We start from the raw sequence: 25,553 nt of genomic DNA on the forward strand, positions 1-25,553 counted from the left end.
TCTAAATCTGGTTTTGGACTAAATTTGTCTCGCTGAGAGAGCAAATGTCGCTGAAAAATTCTAGAGGGACCATGTAGACTTCTCGGGAACTTGAGTGGTGAAAAACATATTTTTTTCTCTCTTATTTATAACGCTCAGATATGTCCCTGTCAAATCCTTTTTACTTTCATGGCGGACCTTTCGTTCCCTATGCATGTAACGCGTATGTCTCATTTTTTTTTTTTGTCATATATAAACGTAGACATGTCCCTGTCCGAGGCACATCTATCCAACGAGCGTTTACAAGAAAGACAATGCGCTGGCGACGACGCAACTAAGCGACGGCGAACGAGTGATTTCGTGGAAGCAGACCTCGCAACTAGTAGCACATACTAGTACTATATGTTACGCACCATGTTGCAATTGGTCCTGATCAATCTAATCATCAAGAAAGTAACATCACATTGAAAGAGCTGTCAAACGAAAATACTCTCCCATGCATGTGATGTGAGCACGCGGCCAAGCCATCCTTCCGCTCGTGCATTGTACCTGCTCCCTTCCCCCTTGTGCAGAAGAGGTAACATTTCTCAATATTGCAAGTGTGTCATTTACTTGTAAACTACTCCCTCCGTCTCATAATATAAGAGCGTCTTTTACACCACACCAGGGAGTGGAGGAAGTACAAAGTCATCGCAGAAAGAAAAGAAAAAAGGCTATAAAAAGAGACGGGTGGTGTGAGCTGTGGAGTGCTACAATCTGTCACATACTACTCGTATATGTCAAGCCTGCTCCAAGCTAAACCCTGCAAATTTTGCATGATCCATCTACATCGACATCACATATATAGTACTATCTCGACATCTCCAGCCAGGGGGATCAAGCAAGCCTACAGCCTACAGGCCTCTCCCGGTCAGTGCTTTCCTGCAGTTGCTTTCACTTGTGATTCCTGTACTAGTTAGTTAGATCCAGAGACCATGTTGGTCGTCATTAAACTTAATAAAGCCTCTCCGGATTGGGGAGTCGAAGGCGCTGGTGCTATTGGGGCCTTTTGTCCCTCGGCTTCTCCTTCGATGCCGTTGCCGTGGTGGCTTTGGCACCGCCGTGAAGCTGGTGGGGGTGCGCAGACTGCTCCTTCGGTTTCTGGATCTTGATTTGGCTTCAAAGGCGATGGGATTCTCCGCTGGGCGTTGCTCCTGGGGGATCGTAGCTCCAAGACTTCCCAGCTGTCCGCTTCTGCAAGGTGTGGCTGGCTCCGGCGAGGGAGGGCCGAGCCGCCGCTCCTCCCGGCGGCAGTTGGTGTTGGGTGGTGGTCCGATCCGATGACCTGGGTGTAATTTTTATAATACCTAAGGTGCTTTCTGCTAGTGCTTTTGAATCTTATTAAGAGATCTAGGGGCTTTATCGCAACAACAAAAAAACTCAATATGATGATTATGATGCTGAAGAACATATCTAACATTTCGTTTTATGCTTGCCATTTTTTAAATAGTCAATCTTAGCGCATATACCGTAAATTTGAATCTTCTTTCGAGAAAATATCTACTAGTCTTTATTTTAGCTTTATCTTGATATGCCTTTTCTTGCTCAGTAATTCTATTTCATAAAGGGTTGAAGATAACAGATATACTGACATAGTATATCATGGAGAACTTACATCTGGAACCAAAGGATCTGAAGTATTCATTATTAGAAGAAGTTACGAATGGATTCTCCGAGGAGCACAAGGTTGGCACTGGTGGGTTCGGAGAAGTATACAAGGTATGATCAATATAGCGCTTATATTTTTTGAATGATACTCATTTGTTGACAAGAGAATTTCAACAGGGGGTGTTGGATAACGGGCAAGAGATCGCTGTGAAGAAGCTCCATTACATGCCAGGACTTAATGATGAGCAATTCAAGCATGAATTTAATAACCTCATGAGGGTCCAACATCAGAATATCATCCGATTAGTTGGCTACTGCTATGAGATACGCCATATACATCATGAACTCAAAGGAGAATATGTTTTTGCTAGAGTAGAAGAAAGAGCTCTCTGCTTCGAATACTTGCGGGGTGGTAGCCTTGATAGGCATCTTTCTGGTATGAACATGCTCTGCTCAGACTATTATTTTTGCATGTAAAGGAAAATTACCTCTAAATTTACTTGTTCTTTGTATCACACTTGGTGCTTACTTCTACAGATGAATTTTCTGGACTTGATTGGCACACACGTTACAAAATAATTAAGGGAATCTGTGAAGGATTAAATTACCTTCACAAGGGATCGAATGACCCTATGTACCATCTTGGCTTGAAGCCTGCGAACATATTGTTAGATGAGGAAATGATGCCAAAAATAGGAGATTTTGGTTTGTCAAGACTCTTTGCTTCAACAAAAACCTTTACCACAAAAATACTTGCTGGAACACTGTAAGTTGATAACCCATGAGAAATGATCAGCTTATTTTACTATCTCTGTATGAAAACTATTGCGTGTGCCATCATGCAGGGCCTACATGCCACCAGAGTACATACAAAAGCGCCAAATCTCCGAAAAGTATGACATATTCAGCTTAGGTGTGATAATCATAGAGATAATTGCGGGACCTCTGGGCCGTTTCAAATATGCAGATATGTCGTCTTCTGAAGAATTTATTCAGCATGTACGAGAAGCTATTTCTCTGCACCACGAATTCATTTTGATGAACAGAATGCAATATACATTATATATACTACTCCAACAACAGTATATCATGATTGTAATTCGTTTGTGTAGGTAAACAAGAATTGGAGGAAAAGGATTGCTGAAGTAGATTGTCGACAAGTCAAGAGATGCATCAAAATAGCAGTAAATTGTGTGGATGCTGATAAAGGCAATAGGCCTACTATAGAGGATGTTATCCATGAACTGAAAGAAGGAGAAGAGCAGGACAAGGTGCTTATTACTATAGAGATATATCTTATCTTATTATTTTTACTAAAATTTCTTTTCAACCTTTTCTTGCTTGGATTGCAGTCCCAGGAGCCAGTAGTTACTAGGCTTGGGCCTTGGGGTGGAAATGGAGGAATGGCTTATGACATCACAGTAACACCCCACCGTCTGAAAAGTGTGACAATTTACAGTGGCATTATAGTTGATCAACTTAAGTTCTCATATACTGATCATAGTGGACATCAGCGCAATGTTGGTCAGTGGGGTGGTTCAATGAGCGGTGATGGGTATACGGTGAGTGTGTAGTAAACCTTGTGCAAGCAATACTTGCAAAAGTATTTTACTTAGTAATGCGTTTTTATGTGCCTGCAGATTAAGCTTCAGCCATCGGAGTTTCTGATGGAAATGGCTGGAACAATCGGCACATTTTTCAGAACTCACTCCAACAATGTTATAACATCGCTGGCACTGGTCACCAATCAGGATAGATATGGACCTTTCGGGCGCGGAGGAGGAAGTCGATTCCGCGTCCCAATGGAAAGAAATTCCAACATTGTTGGCTTCTTTGCGCGCGCAGGGAGCCATCTCGATGCAATTGGCGTGTATGTGAGTCGCATCAGTCACACCACCGATCATGATGGAGAGGAGGTGGTCTCTTGTCCAGGAGAAGAGCAGGAGGAGGTATTTGTTTCTCTAGCTATATAGCTCATCTTATTATTATTTTCTCTTCTAAATTTTCCTTTCAACCTTTTCTTGCTTGGAGTGCAGTCTCAGGAGCCCGTGGCTACTAAGCTTGGGCCTTGGGGAGGAAATGGAGGAACGGCTTACGACATCACAGTCGCACCCCACCGTCTGGAAAGCGTGACAGTTTACAGTGGCGTTATAGTTGATGTACTTGAGTTTTCATATACTGATCATAGTGGGCATGAGCACAATGTTGGTCCGTGGGGTGGCCCATGGGAGGGCAATGATGGGCATAAGGTGAGTGTATATATAGTGAACCTTCTGCCATGTAATACTCCCTCCGTCCGAAAATACTTGTCGAAGAAATGTATAAAAATGGATGTATCTAGAACTAAAATACGTCTAGAGACAAGTATTTCCGGACGGAGGGAGTACTTGCAAAAGTTATTTACTTTGTAATGCATCTCCTTTTGCCTGCAGATTAAGCTTCGGCCGTCGGAATTTGTGACAGAAATTTCTGGAACAGTCGGCAGATTCGGCAGATCGTATTCCAACGTTATAACATCGCTGACGATGGTCACCAATGAGGGTACATATGGACCTTTCGGGGAAGGGCGAGGAAGTCCGTTCCGCAACCGAGTGGAACGCAATTCCAAAATGGTTGGCTTCTTCGCGCGCGGGGGGAGATATCTTCATGCAATTGGCGTATATGTGAAACCCGTCCATCACACCCCTGATCATGATGGAGAGGAAGCGATCTCTTGACTGGAAGAAGTATAAAGAGGGTCTCTGAGCTGCTAGATACCTTCATATCTAGACAAATTTAAGACAAGTAATTCAGAACGGAGAGAATAGCTGAAGAACACGTAGAAATGTAACTGACAATGTTTACGGTGTTTGTATTCCGACTATGAGTCAATGAAGAGCATCACGTATCAAAAAGAATACATCCATCCCTGTGACCCCAGCTCTCTAGATATGTTGCTTTCAGTCTCTGCTGATTTGTTTGATTGTTAACATGTCACGGTCATGTTGACCGTTGACTTCAACGTAGCCGCCCGCACCTTCTTCCTCCTTCTTTCCCCAACCATCCATCATCCTGGACACTTTGCTGTCCTTTTCTTGTCTCTAATTCGTCTGAAATTTTTGAGGTTAGTCATAGTGGGGAGTAACTTAGACTAGTGTCATGTTATTATCTTCATAATGCAAAGTAACATAATGCTAGTATCTTATATGGCTTCATTTATTAGCTTGTAGACTCATCTTGTCTTGGAAAACGCTATGTTACCACCTCTCATTAATTATTTGCCACATAAGCAAAGATTTCTTTGAGTGCACTATGTTACTCCCTCCGGTCCTTTTTAGTTCGCACATAAGGTTTGTCTGAAGTCAAACCTCGTAAACTTTGACCGAATTTATGAAGAAAAATACCAACATTCAGAATGTGAAAATCAACAACATTAGATGCGTCATGATTTTAGTTTTCATATTGTATAAATTTAGTATTGTAGATATTAATATTTTTTCATATAAATATGATCAAACTTTATGAAGCTTGACTTCAGACAATTCTTATGCGTGAAGTACTAGCTAAGTTACTCTCACTATAACTAGCCTGAAAGAAAGAAACGAACAAACCATCTCAGCATCTTAGCTCACGGCAAACTTACTTGGCGATCAAGATTCCTAGCCACAATTAGTAGTGTGACCGTGGTGGTCAAACAGAGCAGGCGCTTGCTCTGGCTGGTACTCTGGTTCCATCTATAAACACAGCCCACCAGCTGCACCGCTGAGCTTACTACCCACCATCGCAAGGCCCCCTCTCGATCAGCAGCAGCACACAGCAAATGGAGCGCGGCCAAGAAGCGCTGTCCGCAAAGAAACCGGCCCTGGAGGTGACGCTCCGGCGGTTCAGCCTCGCCGACGTGGACGCCATGATGGCGTGGGCGTCGGACCCGCAGGTGGCCGCCCCCTGCCGCTGGGAGCCCTACGAGTCCACGGAGCCCCTGCTCGCCTTCATCCGCGACGCCGTGCTGCCGCACCCTTGGTTCCGGGCCATCTGCCTCGCCGGCGACGACGACCGCCCCGTCGGCGCGATCTCCGTGTCACCGACGGACGACGCGTGCCGCGCGGAGCTCGGGTACGTGCTGGCGCGCGCGCACTGGGGCAAGGGCGTGGCCACGACGGCCGTGCGGCGGGCGGTGGCCGCGGTCATGGGGGTTGCGCGAACCGCTTGTGCCGATGCGTTTAGGTGATCAGGACGTCGGGTAGCTAGGACGATTGTGACCAGATGAATCCAGAAAGTTTGCAGGTGCACTGCTCTCTCTGTCTTGGAGACTCTGACTGACTCGCCATGAAAGCGAAGTCCAAGGATTTGGCGAGAAGTTGACCGAACAATGGCGAATGCATATGCAAAAATAGCCTGGGCTCACCGGCGCGACCAACCTAACTAATTGCTACTATTATGGACCATGGTCTGTCAGTGTCAAGAAAGAGAATGGTTCTTGCTACAAAATAAGAGAGGATATGTGCGTACCAGTGCCACGCACAGCTTGCTCATCACACACAAGGAAGAATTACAGCAGGTCCAATGGGAACGACTTACGCCAACGTCGCGTTGCTCGGCCTTGCCCTGGCCGTGACGGCCGCGCTGATGGCGTGCCGGTGCGCGGCGCAGGCCGAGGCGCCGGCGCCGGCGCCCTCAGGGGTCAGCGGGGGCTCCGGGTGCATGCCGGAGCTCGTGAGCCTGTCGCCGTGCATGGGCTACATGTCGGGCGACGCGACGGCGCCCGGGGAGCCGTGCTGCGCGGCGGTGTCCGGCGTGCTGCGGTCCAGCCCGCAGTGCCTCTGCGCGGTGCTCGGCGGCACGGCGGCCACGCTCGGCGTCGCCCTGGACGGTGCCCGCGCGCTGCAGATGCCCGCGGCGTGCAGGGTCCAGGCGCCGCCCGCCAGCCAGTGCGACGGTGAGTCCACATTGCGCAAGTACGAACGACACCACAAGTGCAGAAAATAACGTCGTGCCATTTGTGCCGTGCAGCCATGGGCGTTCCGCTGTCTTCTCCGGCGACGCCCTACGATCCAGACGCTACGCCGGCAGGTACGTGCAGCAGAACCTCCTGCAAACGTTTTGGAATAGGCCCGTGGAGATGATCAGAGCGCATGGCGGTGAGCTAATCGGAGCGCCATTTTCTGTCTCTGGATCTGACGCAGGTTCTGGATCCAAGGCCACTCCGACGCCTCAGTACTCCCGCGGGAACGTCAACAGAGCAGCAAGGAGAAGTCTGGCCTTCGTCGTCGCCGTCGTAGCAAGGGCTCTCGTTCGTGGACCCTGACACCTGTTGAGTTGGCCACGGGCCTGTAAATGTACGATCGGACATGGCAGAGGCCAAGACCCCGTTATGCTTGAATGAATGTTTTTTCAGCATGGCTTGAATGAACGGTGGGGAACGGGGGATCTCGTTGGTCATTGCACTAAAGTGGTCAAATCCGATGCACTAAACGTCCACGGGTGCGTCCGGACACTCCATGGGCAGCGCCAGTCCGCCCCATGTTCTCTTTTACAACCACAACCTTCATTTTTGAAATCTCAAATTCATCCAAATACATGCACGTCCATTATTTGATAATACATGGTAACAGTGAGTGGATACCTCATACCAAAAAAAAAATGTGTACATAAAAATACATAATTCAGACATAAAACTTATTCGAAGTGCATAATTCAAACATGAAATTCATTGATTTCTAGATTGGACCCGCATATACTCCACAAGATAATTCCGTTGCACGTGCACCTGTTGGTCTCGAAATTGTCTATGTATCTCTAGAAAGTTCCCAACATGCCCCACATCTTATTCTAGGAGGCGGACTTGTACAAGATTACATAACATGTCATCAGCCACAATGTTTCGGTTCCCGCATCATTGTAGCTCCACGAACAATACCCCAATGAGCTTGGAGTACACCGAATACCCTTTTCACACTATTTCTAGCACCTTCTTGCATTTGTGCAAACACACATTCTTTCCTACCTCGGGGCTTTGGATATAGTCTTCACGAAAGCCGCCGGCCGATGATAGATACCATCGCAAGGTAGCACCCCATTGTATAGTTGTGTCTTTTGATAGTGTAGTTGCATCTCGGAGCATGCCCATTGCAAGTCTCTTGAACAACAGATATCGCTGGAGCATATTGATATCATTGTGAGAACGAGGCATGCCAAAGAAAGTCTGCCTAATCCACAAGTCTTTTAATGTCATTGCTTCAAGTACGGTGGTGGCCTCTCTGGAGTGACCTTGGTAATGTCTATGCAAACCTTTCAGGCAATTCTTTCATTGCAAATGCATGCAATCAACAGAACCAAGCATAACCGAGAAATCTCTTTCTACTTGTTGTTGCAAGTTAGACGTCCTCTAATTGTTGTTGCAAGTTTTTACGTGGCTGCTATAGGTTTCTAGCAAGAACGTTTCTTACCTACGCCAAAACCACAATGTGATATGCCAATTTCTATTTAACCTTCATAAGGAACCTTTTCATCGAATCCGATCCGACTAAAGTGGGAGAGACAGACACCCGCTAGCCACCTTATGCAACTAGTGCATGTCAGTCGGTGGAATCAGTCTCACGTAAGCGTACGTGTAAGGTCGGTCCGGGACGCTTCATCCCACGATGCCGCCGAATCAAGATAATACTAGTAACGGCAAGTAAATTGACAATATCGACGCCCACAACTGCTTTGTGTTCTACTCGTGCAAAGAAACTACGCATAGACCTAGCTCATGATGCCACTGTTGGGGAACGTAGCAGAATTTTAAAATTTTCTACGCATCACCAAGATCAATCTATGGAGTCACCTAGCAACGAGGGAGAGGGGAGTGCATCTACATACCCTTGTAGATCGCGAGCGGAAGCTTTCAAGAGAACGGGGTTGATGGAGTCGTACTCGTCGTGATCCAAATCACCGATGTCCTAGCGCCGAACGGACGACACCTCCGCGTTCAACACACGTACGGTTGGGAAGAAGTCTCCTCCAACTTGATCCAGCAAGGGGAAGGAGAGGTTGATGGATATCCAGCAGCACGACGGCGTGGTGGTGGAAGCAACGGTGATCTCGGCAGGACTTCACCAAGCTCAGGGAGAGGGAGAAGTGTCACGGGAGGGAGAGGGAGACGCCAGGGGCTAGGGTGCGGCTGCCCTCCCTCCCCCACTATATATAGGACCCCTAGGGGGGCGCCGGCCCTAGGAGATGGGATCTCCAAGGGGGGCGGCGGCCAAGAGGGGTGGAGTGCCCCCCAAGCCAAGTGGGGCGCCCCCACCCCTAGGGTTTTCAACCCTAGGCGCAGGGGGGGCCCATGGGGGCGCACCAGCCCACTAGGGGCTGGTTCCCCTCCCACTTCAGCCCATGGGGCCCTCCGGGATAGGTGGCCCTACCCGGTGGACCCCCGGGACCCTTCCGGTGGTCCCAATACAATACCGATTACCCCCCAAAATTTCCCGATGGCCGAAACTTGACTTCCTATATATAAATCTTCACCTCCGGACCATTCCGGAACTCCTCGTGACGTCCGGGATCTCATCCGGGACTCCAAACAACTTTCGGGTTACCGTATACTAATATCTCAACAACCCTAGCGTCACCAAACCTTAAGTGTGTAGACCCTACGGGTTCGGAAGACACGCAGACATGACCGAGACGACTCTCTGGTCAATAACCAACAGCGGGATCTGGATACCCATGTTGGATCCCACATGCTCCTCGATGATCTCATCGGATGAACCACGATGTCGAGGATTCAATCAATCCCGTATACAATTCCCTTTGTTAATCGGTACGTTACTTGCCCGAGACTCGATCGTCGGTATCCCAATACCTCGTTCAATCTCGTTGCCGGCAAGTCACTTTACTCGTACCGTAATGCATGATCCCGTGATCAACCACTTGGTCACATTGAGCTCATTATGATGATGCATTACCGAGTGGACCCAGAGATACCTCTCCGTCATACGGAGTGACAAATCCCAGTCTCGATTCGTGCCAACCCAATAGACACTTTCGGAGATACCCGTAGTGTACCTTTATAGTCACCCAGTTACATTGTGACGTTTGGCACACCCAAAGCACTCCTACGGTATCCGGGAGTTGCACAATCTCATGGTCTAAGGAAATGATACTTGACATTCGGAAAAGCTCTAGCAAATGAACTACACGATCTTTAAGCTATGCTTAGGATTGAGTCTTGTCCATCACATCATTCTCCTAATGATGTGATCCCGTTATCAATGACATCCAATGTCCATAGTCAGAAAACCATGACTATCTTTTGATCAACGAGCTAGTCAACTAGAGGCTCACTAGGGACGTGTTGTGGTCTATGTATTCACACATGTATTACGATTTCCGGATAACACAATTATAGCATGAACAATAGACAATTATCATGAACAAATAAATATAATAATAACTATTTTATTATTGCCTCTAGGGCATATTTCCAACAATCCAACATGTTGGGGATGGGTCCAGCCTATCGTATCCAACATGGCAGACGCGTCTTGGACGCGTAGTGTTTCATATCCCTCCCACATACGGGTTGGCTCTAAGAGCAACTCTAGCAGACCCCGCATCCAGCCGGCCCACAAAACTCGTTTGCAGCTTGCGCAAAACAGCTTTTGCGGGCCGGCGCGGGCTGGCACAGATGCAGACCCCCAAACGGATCCGTAAAAAAGTATATTCGCGGAATATGCTTTTTTACGGGTCGGCTATGCGGGTTCTGCTCTTTGCGCCGCTGCATCCCCGCATATCATCAGCCCGCAAATATCAAATCCAACATAATTCAACAATCAAAAACAAACTAAATTATTCAAATCAAACATAAAACAATAATCATCCGCATTACAAATGATTATTCAAATCATCGTAGCAAACTTAAATAATGTAATACAAAACTTGTCATGAATACAAATATAAATGAATACAAAAATTAGTCATTGTCCAACCCTTTGCCAATGGTGCTCAATGAGATCTTCCTGAAGTTGAAAGTGTGTGTCTGCATTTTCAATCTCCTTGTATGTATGAAGAAAAGCTCTAATGCGGTTTGGGTCTCTAGCTGGTTTGACACGGCTACCCACATTATCGTAAAAGAATTCTAAGTTCATTCCTCTCTCATCTTCAAGAATCATATTGTGCAGGATAACACAACAAGTCATGATGTTCTTCAGGGTTTTCTTATCCCCAAAACGAGCAGGACCACGGATAATGGCAAACCTAGATTGCAAAACACCGAATGCTCTTTCAATGTCTTTTCGGGCTGCCTCTTGCACCCTTGCAAATTCACATTGTTTTTTGTTTTGGGTTCTTTGATGCTCTTGACAAATGTGCACCAAGGAGGGTATATACCATCTGCAAGATAGTACCCTTTTGTGTACTCATGCCCATTGATAATGTAGTTGCAAGCAGGAGCATCACCACTAGCAAGCCTAGCAAACAAATGAGAGCATTGCAACACATTGATATCATTGAGAGTGCCAGGCATACCAAAAAAGCAATGCCAAATCCATAAATCCTCGGATGCTACGGCCTCTAGCACAATTGTTGCATCACGAGACTTGCCATAATACATTCCTTGCCAAGCCCTGGGGCAAATTTTCCAATTCCAATGCATACAATTAATCCTACCTAGCATGCCAGGTCAACCTCTCCTCTCATTAGCTGCCATCAATTTCTTTGTATCATCTTTATTTGGTGCCCGAAGATACTCGGGACCAAAGACACGGACGATCACTTTCGCAAATCTACGCACAGACTCAATTGTGCTATCTTCACCAATGCGAAGATACTCATCGGTATAGTCAGCCGGAACACCATATGCAATCACCCGCATAGCCGCGGAGATTTTTTGATATGCACTAAATCCCTTTAAGCCCGCGTCATTCCTTCTTTGAGTAAAATACTAGCAATTTGCCTCGCAAGCTTCAACAAGTTTCACAAAGAGGGATCGGCGCATTCGGTACCTTCTGCGAAAGAGGTGTGCAGGATATGTAGGATCCTTCGCAAAATAATCTTGCATCAACATCTCGTTTCCAAGATGGCGATTCCAAGGAATGCACAGACACCCGACAGTAGATCCTCGCCTCCTCTTCCGGTACTCGTCTTCATGCTCCTTCACGGCAAGCGCCATGACTAATGTTTGCTGCCGAAAGGTCGCAAGCATGGTCTCCACATTCGAGTCATTCGAATCAGACGAATCGGATAGCAAGAACTTCTCGCACGGGGTCAACTCCATCTACACGTACACTGGCGCGTCAATCTACTACACAGCTTGCAAAAATCACAAAAAAGACTAACCGGTGGCGAGTGATCCCGGGCGGCGACGAGGGGGGTGCGCTCGGCGGTGGTCGATCCCCAGCGGCGGCGGCGACGGGGGGCGGCTCTTCTCGCCGGATCGGGAGGGGCGGTGCGGCAGCTCGGCGCGGGAGGGTGTGGGGCGGCCCCGCGGAGCGATTCCGCCCGCAGATATGGCCGGAATCGCCGGCGGCAGGCGGGTGGAAGCAGAAGGAGGGGGGGAAAGAGTGTGTGGCTGAAATGTTCCTTCCGCCAACTGCTTCTCTGTGATGTAGGGCACCGCAGCCGCGAGGGAGAAACCTGCGTTTTCTTGAGTTGGGGTCAGGAATTTGCCGCGCCTCCCAAAAATTTTTGCGGGCCGAGACGAGAAGCGGGGTCTGGTTGGGCAGGCTTTCCGGCCCGTAGCCACATTTTGACGGTTAGTTTACGGGTCGGGGATATGGGGTCTGCTAGAGTTGCTCTAAGGCGTGCCAGACAACCCCAAATGTTTGGGCTAGCTTTGAAGTCATGGTCAGGCTGACCATTGACTCCACTGTAGGCTGTAGCCGCCCTTCTTCCTCGGTTCCATCGACCTTCCTTGGCCGTCCCTATCACCATTGACGCTTGCATACCTGCCTGCCTGTCCTTTTCTCTGAATTTTCCAATCACACTCCATCGTTTCACTTTCACGGCAAACTTGGTTTGTCAAGGTTCCTTCCTACAGTAAGTCACAATTTGTATGTGATGTGGTCAAACAGAGTGGGCGCTTGCTCTGACAGATTCCAGCTATAAACACAGGCCACCTCTGCTCGCCGTCGCCAACCAGAGCACGTAGCTCAAAAGAAAATGGAGCAGGCCGGCCAAGGAGCGCAGCCCGCCAAGAAGCCGGCCATGGAGGTGACGCTCCGGCGGTTCAGCCTCGACGACGTGGACGCCATGATGGCGTGGGCGTCGGACCCGCAGGTGGCCGCCCCCTGCCGCTGGGAGCCGTACGAGTCCACGGAGCCCCTGCTCGCCTTCATCCGCGACGCCGTGCTCCCGCACCCCTGGTTCCGCGCCATCTGCCTCGCCGGCGACGGCCACCGCCCCGTCGGCGCGATCTCCGTGTCGCCGACGGACGACGCGTGCCGCGCGGAGCTCGGGTACGTGCTGGCGCGCGCGCACTGGGGGAAAGGGGTGGCCACGGCGGCCGTGCGGCGGGCGGTGGCCGCGGTGTTCGGCGAGGTGGAGGGGCTGCAGCGCGTGGAGGCGCTGGTGGACGTGGCCAACGTGGCGTCGCAGCGGGTGCTGGAGAAGGCCGGGTTCCGGCGGGAGGCTGTGCTGCGGCGGTACTGCCTGCTCAAGGGCGCCGTCAAGGACATGCTCATCTTCAGCTTCATCTCCACCGACACTGTGCTGCTCGACTGATTGGTGTCATAATTCAGCTTCATGTATACCCACCCGAAAAGAAATTTTCGTAATGACATGTGAAACTTTGCTTTCTTTATTAATTGTTCAGTCAAGTTAATAAACAGACCGGTTATGGAATCTTCTAGAAGGTTGCTAACCGCTTCAGGTCCATTTTTTTCCAGTTGTTTCTTTTACATTATTTCTATTTTATTTTAAATTTTCAAAAGGATGATTTTTTCTAAATAAAATGTTCGAAAATCTTCATAAATTGTTTGTAATTTCAAAAAATGCTCATGTTTTCAAAAAAATGTCCATGAATTTCAAAAAATGTTCATGTTTTTAAATATTGTTTGAAATTTAACAAAGTGTTTCCGTTTTGAGATTTCACAGAAAATCAGAGGTAAAAAAAGAGTTTATGTTTCAACAGAAACGTTTCGGATTTCAAAAACAAATCCCTTTTTCAAAATTTGTTCACAAATTAAAAAAATGTTTGCATTTTTTAAAAATGAGCACAGATTCAAAAATTGTTTGGAATTTCCAAAGTTGTACCACCACTGCATTTCCTTTGCTCTAAAGGTGCATGTGGGATTGGCAACTTTATACTCGTCGTGCATACTTGATTTACCACCGCTGCACGCTAGGTAGCTTGGTCGGTACATAGTACTCCCTCTGTTCACTTTTATAAGTCATTTCAGACAACTGAAAATAGGCTATTTTGCACATTGTCTGAAATGTCTTTAAGGCCTTATAAAAATGAACGAGGGAGTACTATCTTAGACTAGTGCGACGAACTCATTCACGTATATGATCCTAGCTAGAGTTTGGACGAGGATGTGCAGCTGCGGTAGGACCTTCGGCTACGACCGGCCGGCAGCTGCACATCCGCCTCCAAGCTCTAGCTACGATCGTCATCAACCACAGACCTCCCCTCCATCAACGGTGTCGTGGAGAACAACAACCCGCCCGCCCGGAGGCGCTCTGGATCCGTTTCTTCCACTCGTTTGTCAGCCGTCCAAGACTGGCACCACCTTCCGGGTCACCATTTGTGTTTCTTTTTCATGCGTCGTCGTTGATCTAGTGGCTATACTGTAGCTGCTCCACGCTCACCTGCCCCCGCGCGTGGGAAGCGTGCGCCCATGGCGACGGAGGTGACCCTGCGCTGCTTCGACCTCTCGGACGTGGACGCCATGATGGCATGGGCGTCCGACCCCGAGGTCGCCGCCTTCTGCCGCTGGGAGCCCTTCGCGTCCACGGAGACGGAAGCCCTGCTCGCCCACATCCGGGACACCGCGCTCCCGCACCAGTGGTACCGCGCCATCTGCCTCGCCGGCGACGCCCGCCCCGTCGGCTCGGTGTCCCTGGAGCCCACGGCTGACCGGTGCCGCGGGGAGCTCGGCTACGTGGTGGCCCGCGCGCACTGGGGCAGGGGCGTGGCCACCGCCGCCGTGAGGGCCGCGCTCGCCGCGGTGTTCGGCGAGGTGGAGGGGCTGGCCCGCGTGGAGGCGCTCGTGGACGTGGACAACGCGGCGTCGCAGCGCGTGGTGGAGAAGGCCGGGTTCCGGCGCGAGGGCGTGCTGCGGCGCCACTACTGGCACAAGGGCCGCGTCAGGGATCTCGCCATCTACGGCTTCGTCTCCGGCGATCCCTTGCCCCCATCACATGAGGATGAGGTAGGTAAGCCGCTCGCTCGCCGTGACTCTCGTACGTCCAGCGTCTCACTCTGTCCAACGAATTAGGGTCGGAGACCGATGGAGCGAGAAGCGGCAGCCCGGACGCCGGAGCGCGCGGACGAGGTGACCCTCCGGCCGTTCGACCTCCCCGACGCCGACGCCGACGCCATGGCGGCGTGGGCGGAAGACCCCGAACTAGTACCGCCTACGGCCTCCATGGCGTCGGGGGTCCACTTCTCCCCGTCCCGCGACGCCCTGCTCGCGTTCCTCCGGGGCACCGACCCGCCGCACACCTGGATCCGCGCCGTCTGCCTCGGCGGCGCCATCGTGGGCGCGGTGACCGTGTTGCGCACAGAGGACCGGTGCCGCGCGGAGGTCGGGACCGCGCTGGCGCGCGCCCACCGGGGCAGGGGCGTGGCCGCGGCGGTCCTGAGGAGCGCGGCGACCGCGGCCTTCGGGGACCTGGAGGGCGTGGAGCGCGTGGAGGCGCTGGTGGACGCGGACGACGCCGCGTCCCTGCGCGCGCTGGAGGACGCCGGGTTCCGCCGCGAGGCCGTGCTGCGGCGCCACCGCGACGCCAAGGACGTGGTCGTCTACAGCCTCATCTCCACCGACGGCGACCCACTCATCGACTCACGCAGTTCATGACGATGTTGGCTGGCTTGCTGCCATACGAAATGCTAATAAAATCGACTCACGCATCATCAACACCATCAAATGTTACCAAGAAAAAGAAACCGAATTACATTGCTGTGTTTCACTCTCAGCCGCGGATTACAAGAAGAAGGTGCTGCTGCTGCTGTTCTGCCGGTCTCTCCAAGAGATCGGAGCTTATGTATGAGAGAACACACGGGCTCGATTATTGAACTTTTTGTTGAGTTGAGACTTGGACGGGATCCCCATGGAGACGGCGAGAGAGCACGGGCATTGCAGGATGCCGGCCGGCGGTCGATCAGGCCTCCCAGCCGCGGAGGACGGTGGCGCGGGCGACGCGGTTGACGCCGAGGGTGAAGGCGCCCATGCGGAGGTCGCAGTGGTGGGAGCGGCACATCTCCTTGGTGTCCCGGAAGGCGCGGGTCATGTACGTCTTGAGCTCCCGGTTCACCTTCTCCTCGTCCCACATGAACCCCTGGATGTTCTGCACCCACTCGAAGTAGCTCACCGTCACGCCACCCGAGTTGGCCAGGATGTCCGGCAGGATCAGCACCCCCTTCTTCGCCAGAATCTGCACCACGAACATGTGCATTTCTCCACTGTCAGTCAGTGTGTGAATTGAATTATGTCAACAAATGCGAGCTTTGTTTTGTGGCAAAATTTTGGGTGTTCTTGCCTCGTCGGCCTCGGGGTCTGTCGGGTGGTTCGCAGCCTCGATGATGTATTTTGCTTTGATGGCATCAGCATTGTCCCTAGGAGAACAAATCATGGTTAAGAACAGCCTTTTTATTAACAAAAATGTTTTAAGATACCGAAAAAAATAACAGCCAGGAGGATACTAGTATAATTGAAGTTCAGAGCAGAAATCTGATAGAAGGTAGGATATAAAGTGAGCTGGGACGAGGAAGAAGAAGATTACTTGTTTATGACTCCTCCCAGCGCTGCCGGGATGAGCACATCGCACTCTTCGGTGAGCAGCGAGGTCGGGTCGACGGCGTCTCCTCCGTCAAAGCCCTTGATCCCACGGTTCTCCGCCGAGTGCTTCATCAGCTTGGCTATGTCAATGCCATTGGAGTTCTTGACAGCCCCTGTGACATCGCTGATGGCGATCACCTTGCCGCCAGCTTCAGTGATCAGTTGAGCAGCCCAGGAGCCAACATTACCGAATCCCTGAAAAAGGCAAAGCACCCAATAATTGCTTATCTCTGCAAATGTAGGTGAAGAAACATAGTTCTGATCTTACTTACTTTCTTTTTAGTAAGAAAAGTTCTGGTCTTGCTCCCTTACTCCCTTTTGTAACCATAAAGTTCAAAAGTGCGTATTGTGCGATCCACTGACGGTCACTTTTTAACTAGTAGTATTTCTTAAATCTATGTTTGTAATAATAGATTGAGGCTTCATGACTCACACCACACTGAATCCTCAATTCAATTACTTTTCATCATTTTAAATTCAAAGAGCTTAACTCATTAGCCTACACATTATTTAATTACCTGGATTACAAAACGCTGGCCTGCAATGCCTTTGCCATGCTCTGCAAGTAGGGCTTCAGTGGCAAACAGAACTCCCCTTCCAGTAGCTGCATCTCTTCCCAGTGATCCTCCAAGGTCCTGTGTTGAGCAAAAAATTCTCTCGACAATCAAATGCTGCATCTTCCACATTTGATCTGGAAATAACATTTCCATTGCACATTATATGATAGAGTTTCAGGATGGATAATTACCACAGGCTTTCCTGTCACCACAGCAGGTGAGTAGCCATGGAACTTTGAGTACTCATCCAGTATCCATGCCATTGTCTGAATCCATGAATGAAACAAGCAAAAGAATCCACATCAGAATACAGATGAATAATTCTCACAGCACTCTGCAGAGAAATAATAAATATGCAAAGGACAATAAATAACCTGTGCGTTGGTGCCCATGTCTGGAGCTGGAACATCGGTGTGGATGCCAATTAAGTCATGAATTTTCTGGGTGAAAACTCGGGTAAGCCGTTCGAGCTCCGATATGCTCAGGTCTCCGGGACTGCACCCAATGCCACCTTTAGCGCCTCCATACGGAATATTGGCCACGGCTGTTTTCCATGTCATCAGTTGCGCCAAGGCATTGACCTCGTCAGGATCAACCTGAATTTTATCATAGTTTGTCAGTGCAAGAACTTACTATGATCATAGATAATCTTGGTTGCCAGTGTCTTGAACTTGCATGCACATGATCGGTTTTTATGGAAACCAAGTCAGAATGTCAGAATGTGATCCAGTATAGTAGCTTTAGTGAGACGTGACTAATTTCCAAAATAGCTTTGTTCTGCTTTACTGCAAGTAGATATTGCAATTGCATAACTAGGTATGGGCTGAACAATAAGTCATTCAACTGTCTGACAGATTCCGGAAGGAGATCGAATTTATGCGGAAGGACCATTTCAAGTCGGCGACAGCGCGGCAAGAATCGAGTGCTTATTGGATGGTTGTATCATGATGAACAGAAGAACCCAGGAATATATATATACATATATGTGTGCTCACCTCATGGTGGTATCTGATTCCACCCTTCATAGGGCCCCTGGCATTGTCATGCTGCACCCTAAACCCAACATAGGATGCTAATGTCCCATCATCTTTCGGGATTGTGCACTCAACCTGCAACCACACAAGCAGCATGTTACTGAATAATGGAACAAACAGTTTAGCTTACATAGACAGCAAACATACTCAAAAGTTAGAACGGTCCTGCACACGGTTTAACCTTACAGAGTAAGTGGCTAAGAGGTCAGTTCAACGAACTTTTTTTGCCATATTCAGCAGGAAAATCAGAATAAATTAACATGGATAGGGAAAGTAAGAGTGTGTGAGAGAGAAAATCAAGTGAAGTTCCCCACAAATAAATAAATAAATCAAGTGAAGTAGTAGGTTGGAAAATGTCGAATCCGAAGATAATCTGGTAGCCTAACCAGAAATTCATAAATTTACAGACCAGATAAGATATAATCGCAGGTCAACTATACTAAGTCCCCAAGGACCAAGGTGATACTTCTCAATAACCACTGAACTCCATAGAACAAAGAGCGTACATCGCTATCCAGATTCACTCATTCACAGCAAAAAACAGAAAAAAAATCCGGGATCAAGGAATAATCACCTTGATCTCCCTGAAGGGGATGAGCAGGCTCTTCTCGAGCTTGGAGTCGAGGCCCAGCAGCTTGGCCGCCTGCTTGAAGTTCCGGCTGGTGGCCGCCAATGCGTTCATCCTGCCCGACGAAATCCCCCCTCCGGAGCCGCCGCGCCTGAAAAACGGATCCAGAAACCCAGCATCATAGGTAGCAATCCAAGAACACTAATCACACGAGACAAAAAGATTAAACTCTGCGCGAGGAACCAAAGGATAATCTGCTTTTATATTACCGGCGAGTGGAGTAGCCGCGAAGTGTTAGTGGCGAGCAGCGGCACAAAGACTATGGAGGAGTTTCAGGTAGGCCGTATGCATATATAGGCACACTGGGCTGAACCCCTCGGTGGATTTGGGTTCCGTTCAAAAAGCAGAGGAGATTTTTCTTTTTAATTTTAATTTTTTTTTGTCTCTACAAGGATAAGAACAAGATCTGATTCTCGCCCTGCCTGCAATTAATTTCCCTCGAGACCCGAGCCCTGTCTGCACTCAATACCGTAATTAACTACTACGTACTACTCCTAGCCTACCAGTACCAGATTGAAGAGCATCAATCTATGCCAAGGAATCGACCACCTCCCCTTTTGTTTAGTTTAGAGGAGGTGCTAGGCTAGGAGCTTACTAACATCTACTACAAAATGATCACTGTTCTAGGGCCAACATCTGAATGAAGATCCAGACTGCCGACAGCTGCGCTTGTTTTGCTGAGAAAATGCCCAGAATTTGAGCCACAAGTCAGTGGAAGTGAGTGTTCAAGGAAGCCTCTGCATGTGGCAACTTCAGATTACTGCTCAAATCGGTTAGGTGTGCTATGTACGTATGTATCAATGTATGTACTGAGCTGTGGATGTACCGGCTGCACAGCTTGCGCCAGGCAATTTGCTGATACGCTGACGGTGATGAGCATGCATGCACGTGTAACACGTGATTCCTGACACTTCATGCTCACAATACATGTCCGTCAACAGTCAAGTACTGCTCCCTCCGTTTCTAAATATAAGGCTTTTTAGATATTGGTTTTAACAGAGACTACATATAAATGTATATAGACATGTTTTAGAGCGTAGATTCACTCATTTTACTCGGTATGCACTACTCTGTATCAATCAAAATCTCTAAAAAGGCTTATATTCGGAGACGGAGGGAGTAGTACTTAATCACAGCTACAGCTAGAGCTCAACAACTTGGTCTAGCAGTTGAGTGATACTGCTACTGTAGAAGAAATCTGGTGTCTGTGCTTCGGCCGCCTGTAAGAGATGGAAATTTCAGAAGCAACTTGTGGGAAAACGCACATGGCTGACTCAACTGCGAATTATTTGGCTAACCATGCAATTTTGCACTGTTTTGCATAGCACAATCTAATAATTTGGCTAACCATGCAATTTTGCACTGTTTTGCGTAGCACAATCTAATAATTGGACACAAAGACACGTGTATCCCATGGGTCAGGGGGTTGTTGGCAAACTCGGATTAAGGCTAGCTAATGATCTGCATAGGATGTGTGAAGCATATGCCATATGCCGTATGTTATTTATTTATTTGATTGACAACACATATGCCGTATAATTTTTGTGTCATATGGTGACAAGAAATATATCATATGCCATGGACAGGGCTGGTATGATAATTAAACGAACCTATTAGTATGGCTAATGCCAACTTTGGCTCGGGGTAAGAGGGCATAAGTTCCAGGAAGATGCATTCGCCGAAAAGTGGGGACAGATTGCGGGAGCAGGACAACCCCAGAACGGCCAGCAAAATCATGTGGAGAAGAAGAAGAAGCAATACGGGTCGAAAGTGGTTTAGCTGCTTTTAGATGCATGGATTCCAGATTATGCAAGGCCTGCATTATTATTTGTCCTGTTTTTTGCTATCCCTTTTTTAATGCCCCAAAAAGAACGACAAAACAATCACCCCACTATGAATGCAGATAATGATAATTAAGGCGATGCTTTCAGATCAGAGGATGATGAAGGCAAATATTCTCAAATCAGAGGATAATGAAGGCAAATATTCTCAAAATCAGATCCCGGGGGGTTAGGTAGCCGTAGATGAACAACCCCAATCAAAAGCTTCAGAATATTAGTACTAGTACAGAGTTCAGAGCCTGGATAAACCATCAGTAATTGATCTTTCCCTGGCCATGTGATCACTGCTAACACTAGCACACTACCATATAAACGAACCACAAAAGGAGAGAGGGTATATAGAGTACTTTGTTGCAGCACCTGATCAGGGTGAGTGAATCGTAGCGGCTGAGGAATTTCGCCCGCGCTGTCTGCTCTGTTGTGGCATTCAGGCAGAGGGTTACAGGGGGGGTTTATAAGGAGAAACCGGCTGGGAATGATACGTGGAATTAGTTCGGAGATATGGCGAATATGGATCATATTGCTCCAAGGACTTTGGGCGATTCCATCTGCTTGGGTTGAGTTGGCCGGGTTGCATTGCATCGAATTCCATTTCATTGCTATTCGAGGGCCAGTTGGGCAGAGGGTCCACGCCCGGAATTCTCGGTCTCATCATTATGTGGAGGTACAGAGATTATGCTCGCAAACTGGTAACTATGCTCGGTTGGTTAGGTTCTCTATACTAGAATCTGCCCACATGGATTTTAGTCGTATACTCGCACTCTCAGACGAGTGCTCGTGTTTTTCTGAATTTATTCCACAATTTCTTTTCGCTATTCTCTAGTGGAAGACTGTCTTGTGCCTTGACTATGAGGTGCCTATGATGAGATTTGCCGGTTTGGTCTCTTGGAGATGAGTGCTTGTATTTTTTTGAATTTATTTTAGAATTTTAGCGCTATTCCTTAATGGGAGACGTTGTGCGCCTCGAGTACGAGGTGTCTATGATGAGATTTGCCGACTCGGTCTCTCAGACATGCTTGTAAGGGCAGAGTGTGTGCGCATGCCTTTTTTGGGGAGTGTATTTGTGTATGAGCATTTGTATTTCCATAGAAAGACTGTGTGTGTGAGAAAGAATATGTAGTAAGTTATTTGGAAATAAGCGTATTTTAGACGCACCTCATCCACCGTGGCTTCAGAATAATACGTTCAAGCGATGATTATGACAAATCTGGTCCAGAAGATATCCTGGGTGAGAGAGAGCAGATCATCAAATGCACGAGCAACCGAAAGCTCCATGTCATGAATTATGACGCGAGACGCATCCTCTTGCATCACCGGTGGAAAACCGCGGAATATGGAACCAATCGCAGGATGCGCCGCGCAAATTGGCGCAATTGGAGTCCAGCGACATGGCCACCCCGTCTTCCCAGTTGCTTTAGAATTCTTTCGTCGTAGATGGATGGATGACTTGTGTTCGTTTCGTGGACAATGCATAGATTACTACTAGACCTTTACTGCTGTGTCATGGATGTAGCATCATGCTGCATTAGGCCAAAAAAGCACGCCCAAAAGGAAGGTTCTCTGAGCAGAAAAGCGTATGTGTTACGTGTGTGGAGATTCCAGCCTTGGTATATGCACCAACTTGTGTCATGAGTCTTCAGTGTCACTCATAAGCCTCCTTTCAGGGTTCATGTTTTTTTTTTTTGCCAAGAATATGTTAAAAGCTTTGTTTGGGGAGTGCTAACTGGGAAGGAAGCTATCCAGGGATTTCTGGATTGCAAAGGAATTTGAGAGAACAGTAAAATTCCTTGTACAGTTTGCAGCAAAGGAATGATGATTTCTTTGGAATTGGAGAATTTTGTAAACCGTTCCATTTCCCGTAGGAACAGGGAAATGTTCCCACGTGTCAACCGGGGATTAAATCAAGATTCAAGTTAGTTCTAACATCATTATAGAAAGATATTTTGATATTGGAGATTGATACTTTAAAATTTTAATATAGCTCTGTGCATCGTAATGATGCAGAGGCCGTGGTGATCCTTCTTTTTCTAGAACAGTTTGTAGAAATAATATTTAAATGTTATGTGGATGTTTTTTTTCTTTGAGAAATGTCATGTGGCCCTTTTTCCCTGTGCGGATTACTGCAAATTCCTTAAAACATTTTTTTGGATTAACTACTTTGTTTGCAATTATTTACATAAAAGTGCAATGTTATTCTTGTGTGGTTCATTGATTTTCCTTTTTCTGAGACCCAGAGAGGACCTGGACTTGATGCACAATAGGTGGATGGACTTGCGTGTTGGAGTCAATGCCTACCATTCGGCGTAAAGGGAAAAGGCAGACAGTCATTTCCCAATCTGAATGTTGATTAGGACTACCACTTACAAGAAAAAAATAAACCCTGACCATAGCACCTTTCTGTTAGATCTATTTTCGAGTCATCGTGTTAGTGGTGCTAATTTTAATTTAAAACTTAAGACAGCCCACTTGAGCTACAGCAAAGAGGCGGAAATGATAGTCAAAGTTGAAGAAGAGAATGTGACACCTCGAGTTTGCAAGGGCGCGTGACCTCTGGAATACGCAATAAGCACAAAGATGAAGAAGATGTTAAGGCGGTGGGTTGGTTGAGTGGGCGTCTCCAACGCTATTTCCTAAAACAGACACACTATCCGTCCATGAAGCATGTCCGGGCGCATTCACGAACAAGACACGGGAGCCGGACATTCAACTTTGTGTAACGCCCTTGATGCGGCTATATCTCTCACGTGTTGAAGCATAACTTAGAGGCATAACCGCATTGAAAGCAATGTCGCAAGTGAGGTAATCTTCACACAACCCATGTAATACATAAGGTAAAGAGATACATAGTTGGCTTACAATCGCCACTTCACACAATTACATGAATAAAGCATTACATAATCCAGATACAATCAAGGTCCGACTACGGAACCAAAAATAAAAGAAGACTACCCCAAATGCTACACAGATCCTCGATCGACCCCAACTGGGCTCCACTACTGATCAACTAGAACGAAACAACACAAAGGACAAGATCTTCATCGAGCTCCTCCTTGAGCTTGGTTGCTTCATCTGCACGGTTCAACGGCACCTGCAAGCTGGTTTTAGAAGTATCTGTGAGTCACGAGGACTCACAATCTCACACCCGCGCGATCAAGACTATTTAAGCTTATAGGAAGGGTAAAAGGTATGAGGTGGAGCTGCAACAAGCGACTAGCATATATGGTGGCTAACATACGCAAATGAGAGCGAGAAGAGAAGGCAAAGCACGTTCGAGAATCTATGATCAAGAAGTGATCCTAGAACAACCTACGTCAAGCATAACTCCAACACCGTGTTCATTTTCCGGACTCCGCCGGAAAGAGACCATCACGGTTACACACGCGGTTGATGCATTTTAATTAAGGTCAACTTCAGGTTTTCTACAACCGGACATTAATAAATTCTCATCTGCCCATAACCGCGGGCACGGCTTTCAAAAGTTCAAACCCTGCAGGGGTGTCCCAACTTAGCCCATCACAAGCTCTCACGGTCAATGAAGGATATTCCTTCTAGCGGGAAGACCCGATCAGGCTCGGAATCCCGGTTACAAGACATTTCGATAATGGTAAAACAAGACCAGCAACACTGCCCGAATGTGCCGACAAATCCCGATAGGAGCTGCACATATCTCGTTCTCAGGGCACACTCAGATGAGACTAGCTACGATTAAAACCAACCCTCAAGTTTCCCCGAGATGGCCCCGCAGGCAGCTCAGTTTGGACCAACACTCAGAGGAGCACTGGCCCGGGGGGTTTAAATAAAGATGACCCTTGAGTCTGCAGAACCCAAGGAAAAAGAGGCTAGGTGGCGAATGGTAAAACCAAGGTTGGGCATTGCTGGAGGAGTTTTATTCAAGGCGAACTGTCAAGGGGTTCCCATTATAACCCAACCGCGTAAGGAACGTAAAATCTGAGAACATAACACTGATATGACGAAAACTAGGGCGGCAAGAATGGAACAAAACACCAGGCATAAGGCCGAGCCTTCCACTCTTTACCAAGTATATAGATGCATTAATTAAATAAGAGATATTGTGATATCCCAACAAGTAAACATGTTCCAACAAGGAATAACATCTTCATGTTCCAACAAGGAACAAACTTCATCTTCACCTGCAACTAACAACGCTATAATAGGTGCTGAGCAAAGCGGTAACATAGCCAAACAACGGTTTGCTAGGACCAGTGGCGGACCTAGCCCACTGGGCCAGGGTTAGCCAATAGTGTAGTTGTACATATACATTTATTTTTCCTTTTATTTGTTAGTCTTTCTTCTATTGTATAAAGGCTATTTCCAAATCTCAGGGTGGGCCGTGGCCCACCCTGTCCACCCTCTACCTCCGCCACTGGCTAGGACAAGGTGAATTAGAGGCTTGGCTCAACAATATGGGTGGCATGATAAGCAAGTGGTAGGTATCGCAGCATAGGCATAGCAAAAGAGCGAGCATCTAGCAAGCAAAGATAGAAGTGATTTCGAGGGTATGGTCATCTTGCCTGAAATCCTGCAAGGAAGAAGAACGAGTCCATGAAGAAGACAAACGGACGTAGTCGAACGGGTCCTCACAAACGCGACGTTATCGGACCCAACCCGAAGAAGCAACACCGGAAAGAAGCACACAACATAGTAAACAAACAACACATAAACATGGCATGATGCACAACCAAGTATGATGCATGTCCGGTTTAATGAAGCATGGCATGGTCAAGTGCACAAACAATCCTACAAATTAAGTGGAGCTCAACATGCAACTCCGTTGCATATTGATGAAACACCACATTCAAGTTATTTAGTTCACTCTCGGTTAGGTACTCAACAATATTAAATGTTGGTTAACATGGCAAGAAGGTGAAGCATAAGCAAACTAAACA

At 47.9% G+C, this 25,553-nt stretch overlaps 6 protein-coding genes across 8 annotated transcripts; 5 read left to right on the top strand and 1 right to left on the bottom strand.

The window, feature by feature from the left end:
* The first annotated feature begins 743 nt into the window (after positions 1-743).
* Positions 744-4,539, top strand: LOC119303505. Of its 2 annotated transcripts, none has more exons than XM_037580638.1 (10): positions 744-1,330; positions 1,586-1,737; positions 1,804-2,062; positions 2,164-2,392; positions 2,472-2,625; positions 2,739-2,897; positions 2,979-3,188; positions 3,267-3,575; positions 3,663-3,875; positions 4,059-4,539. In XM_037580638.1, exons 2-10 carry the CDS (start codon positions 1,621-1,623, stop codon positions 4,341-4,343), a joined length of 1,935 nt encoding a protein of 644 aa, XP_037436535.1. In that variant the 5' UTR covers positions 744-1,330; positions 1,586-1,620; the 3' UTR covers positions 4,344-4,539. The 2 variants fall into 2 exon arrangements, with proteins under 2 accessions (XP_037436535.1, XP_037436534.1); XM_037580637.1 differs by having other exon boundaries at positions 744-888; positions 1,568-1,737.
* Positions 4,540-5,329: 790 nt separating this feature from the next.
* On the top strand, positions 5,330-6,156 carry LOC119298155 (uncharacterized N-acetyltransferase p20-like). The gene has a single exon (XM_037575661.1). It carries the CDS (start codon positions 5,426-5,428, stop codon positions 5,831-5,833), a length of 408 nt encoding a protein of 135 aa, XP_037431558.1. The 5' UTR covers positions 5,330-5,425; the 3' UTR covers positions 5,834-6,156.
* Positions 6,157-6,168: 12 nt separating this feature from the next.
* Positions 6,169-6,989, top strand: LOC119300194 (non-specific lipid transfer protein GPI-anchored 2-like). Its single transcript, XM_037577228.1, has 3 exons — positions 6,169-6,541; positions 6,616-6,675; positions 6,789-6,989. Exons 1-3 carry the CDS (start codon positions 6,169-6,171, stop codon positions 6,908-6,910), a joined length of 555 nt encoding a protein of 184 aa, XP_037433125.1. The 3' UTR covers positions 6,911-6,989.
* A 5,669-nt stretch (positions 6,990-12,658) lies between these two features.
* On the top strand, positions 12,659-13,459 carry LOC119298156 (uncharacterized N-acetyltransferase p20-like). The gene has a single exon (XM_037575662.1). The coding sequence runs from the start codon at positions 12,745-12,747 to the stop codon at positions 13,303-13,305; it is 561 nt and encodes a 186-aa protein (XP_037431559.1). The 5' UTR covers positions 12,659-12,744; the 3' UTR covers positions 13,306-13,459.
* A 540-nt stretch (positions 13,460-13,999) lies between these two features.
* LOC119303508 lies at positions 14,000-15,798 on the top strand. Its single transcript, XM_037580641.1, has 2 exons — positions 14,000-14,957; positions 15,024-15,798. Exons 1-2 carry the CDS (start codon positions 14,424-14,426, stop codon positions 15,603-15,605), a joined length of 1,116 nt encoding a protein of 371 aa, XP_037436538.1. The 5' UTR covers positions 14,000-14,423; the 3' UTR covers positions 15,606-15,798.
* Positions 15,676-21,022, bottom strand: LOC119303507 (glutamate dehydrogenase 1, mitochondrial). 2 transcript variants are annotated; one of them, XM_037580640.1, is made up of 9 exons: positions 21,007-21,022; positions 18,752-18,896; positions 18,139-18,252; positions 17,518-17,739; positions 17,335-17,409; positions 17,105-17,221; positions 16,531-16,781; positions 16,288-16,363; positions 15,676-16,182 (listed from the first exon to the last, which is right to left on the bottom strand). In XM_037580640.1, the coding sequence occupies exons 2-9, from the start codon at positions 18,857-18,859 to the stop codon at positions 15,910-15,912; spliced, it is 1,236 nt and encodes a 411-aa protein (XP_037436537.1). In that variant the 5' UTR covers positions 18,860-18,896; positions 21,007-21,022; the 3' UTR covers positions 15,676-15,909. The 2 variants fall into 2 exon arrangements, with proteins under 2 accessions (XP_037436537.1, XP_037436536.1); XM_037580639.1 differs by lacking the exon at positions 21,007-21,022 and adding an exon at positions 19,015-19,170.
* Between the last annotated feature and the right edge of the window lie 4,531 nt (positions 21,023-25,553).

The sequence above is a fragment of the Triticum dicoccoides genome, chromosome 5A (genome assembly GCF_002162155.2).
Source record: "Triticum dicoccoides isolate Atlit2015 ecotype Zavitan chromosome 5A, WEW_v2.0, whole genome shotgun sequence".
NCBI classification, from domain to species: domain Eukaryota; kingdom Viridiplantae; phylum Streptophyta; class Magnoliopsida; order Poales; family Poaceae; genus Triticum; species Triticum dicoccoides.

Bases quoted from the DNA above. Each gene is read 5' to 3' on its own strand.
- LOC119303505 (XM_037580638.1), top strand. From the start codon at position 1,621: ATGGAGAACTTACATCTGGAACCAAAGGATCTGAAGTATTCATTATTA. The intron at 2,393-2,471 runs GTAAGTTGATAA...GCCATCATGCAG, and splicing joins AAAATACTTGCTGGAACACT to GGCCTACATGCCACCAGAGT. The intron at 2,626-2,738 runs GTACGAGAAGCT...TCGTTTGTGTAG, and splicing joins CTGAAGAATTTATTCAGCAT to GTAAACAAGAATTGGAGGAA.
- LOC119303507 (XM_037580640.1), bottom strand. From the start codon at position 18,859: ATGAACGCATTGGCGGCCACCAGCCGGAACTTCAAGCAGGCGGCCAAG. The intron at 16,782-17,104 runs GTAATTAAATAA...TGCCTTTTTCAG, and splicing joins GCCAGCGTTTTGTAATCCAG to GGATTCGGTAATGTTGGCTC. The intron at 16,364-16,530 runs GTAATCTTCTTC...TTGTTCTCCTAG, and splicing joins CTGGGAGGAGTCATAAACAA to GGACAATGCTGATGCCATCA.
- LOC119303508 (XM_037580641.1), top strand. From the start codon at position 14,424: ATGGCGACGGAGGTGACCCTGCGCTGCTTCGACCTCTCGGACGTGGAC. The intron at 14,958-15,023 runs GTAGGTAAGCCG...CCAACGAATTAG, and splicing joins CCCCATCACATGAGGATGAG to GGTCGGAGACCGATGGAGCG.
- LOC119298155 (XM_037575661.1), top strand. From the start codon at position 5,426: ATGGAGCGCGGCCAAGAAGCGCTGTCCGCAAAGAAACCGGCCCTGGAG.
- LOC119300194 (XM_037577228.1), top strand. From the start codon at position 6,169: ATGGGAACGACTTACGCCAACGTCGCGTTGCTCGGCCTTGCCCTGGCC. The intron at 6,542-6,615 runs GTGAGTCCACAT...TGTGCCGTGCAG, and splicing joins GCCCGCCAGCCAGTGCGACG to CCATGGGCGTTCCGCTGTCT. The intron at 6,676-6,788 runs GTACGTGCAGCA...GATCTGACGCAG, and splicing joins TCCAGACGCTACGCCGGCAG to GTTCTGGATCCAAGGCCACT.
- LOC119298156 (XM_037575662.1), top strand. From the start codon at position 12,745: ATGGAGCAGGCCGGCCAAGGAGCGCAGCCCGCCAAGAAGCCGGCCATG.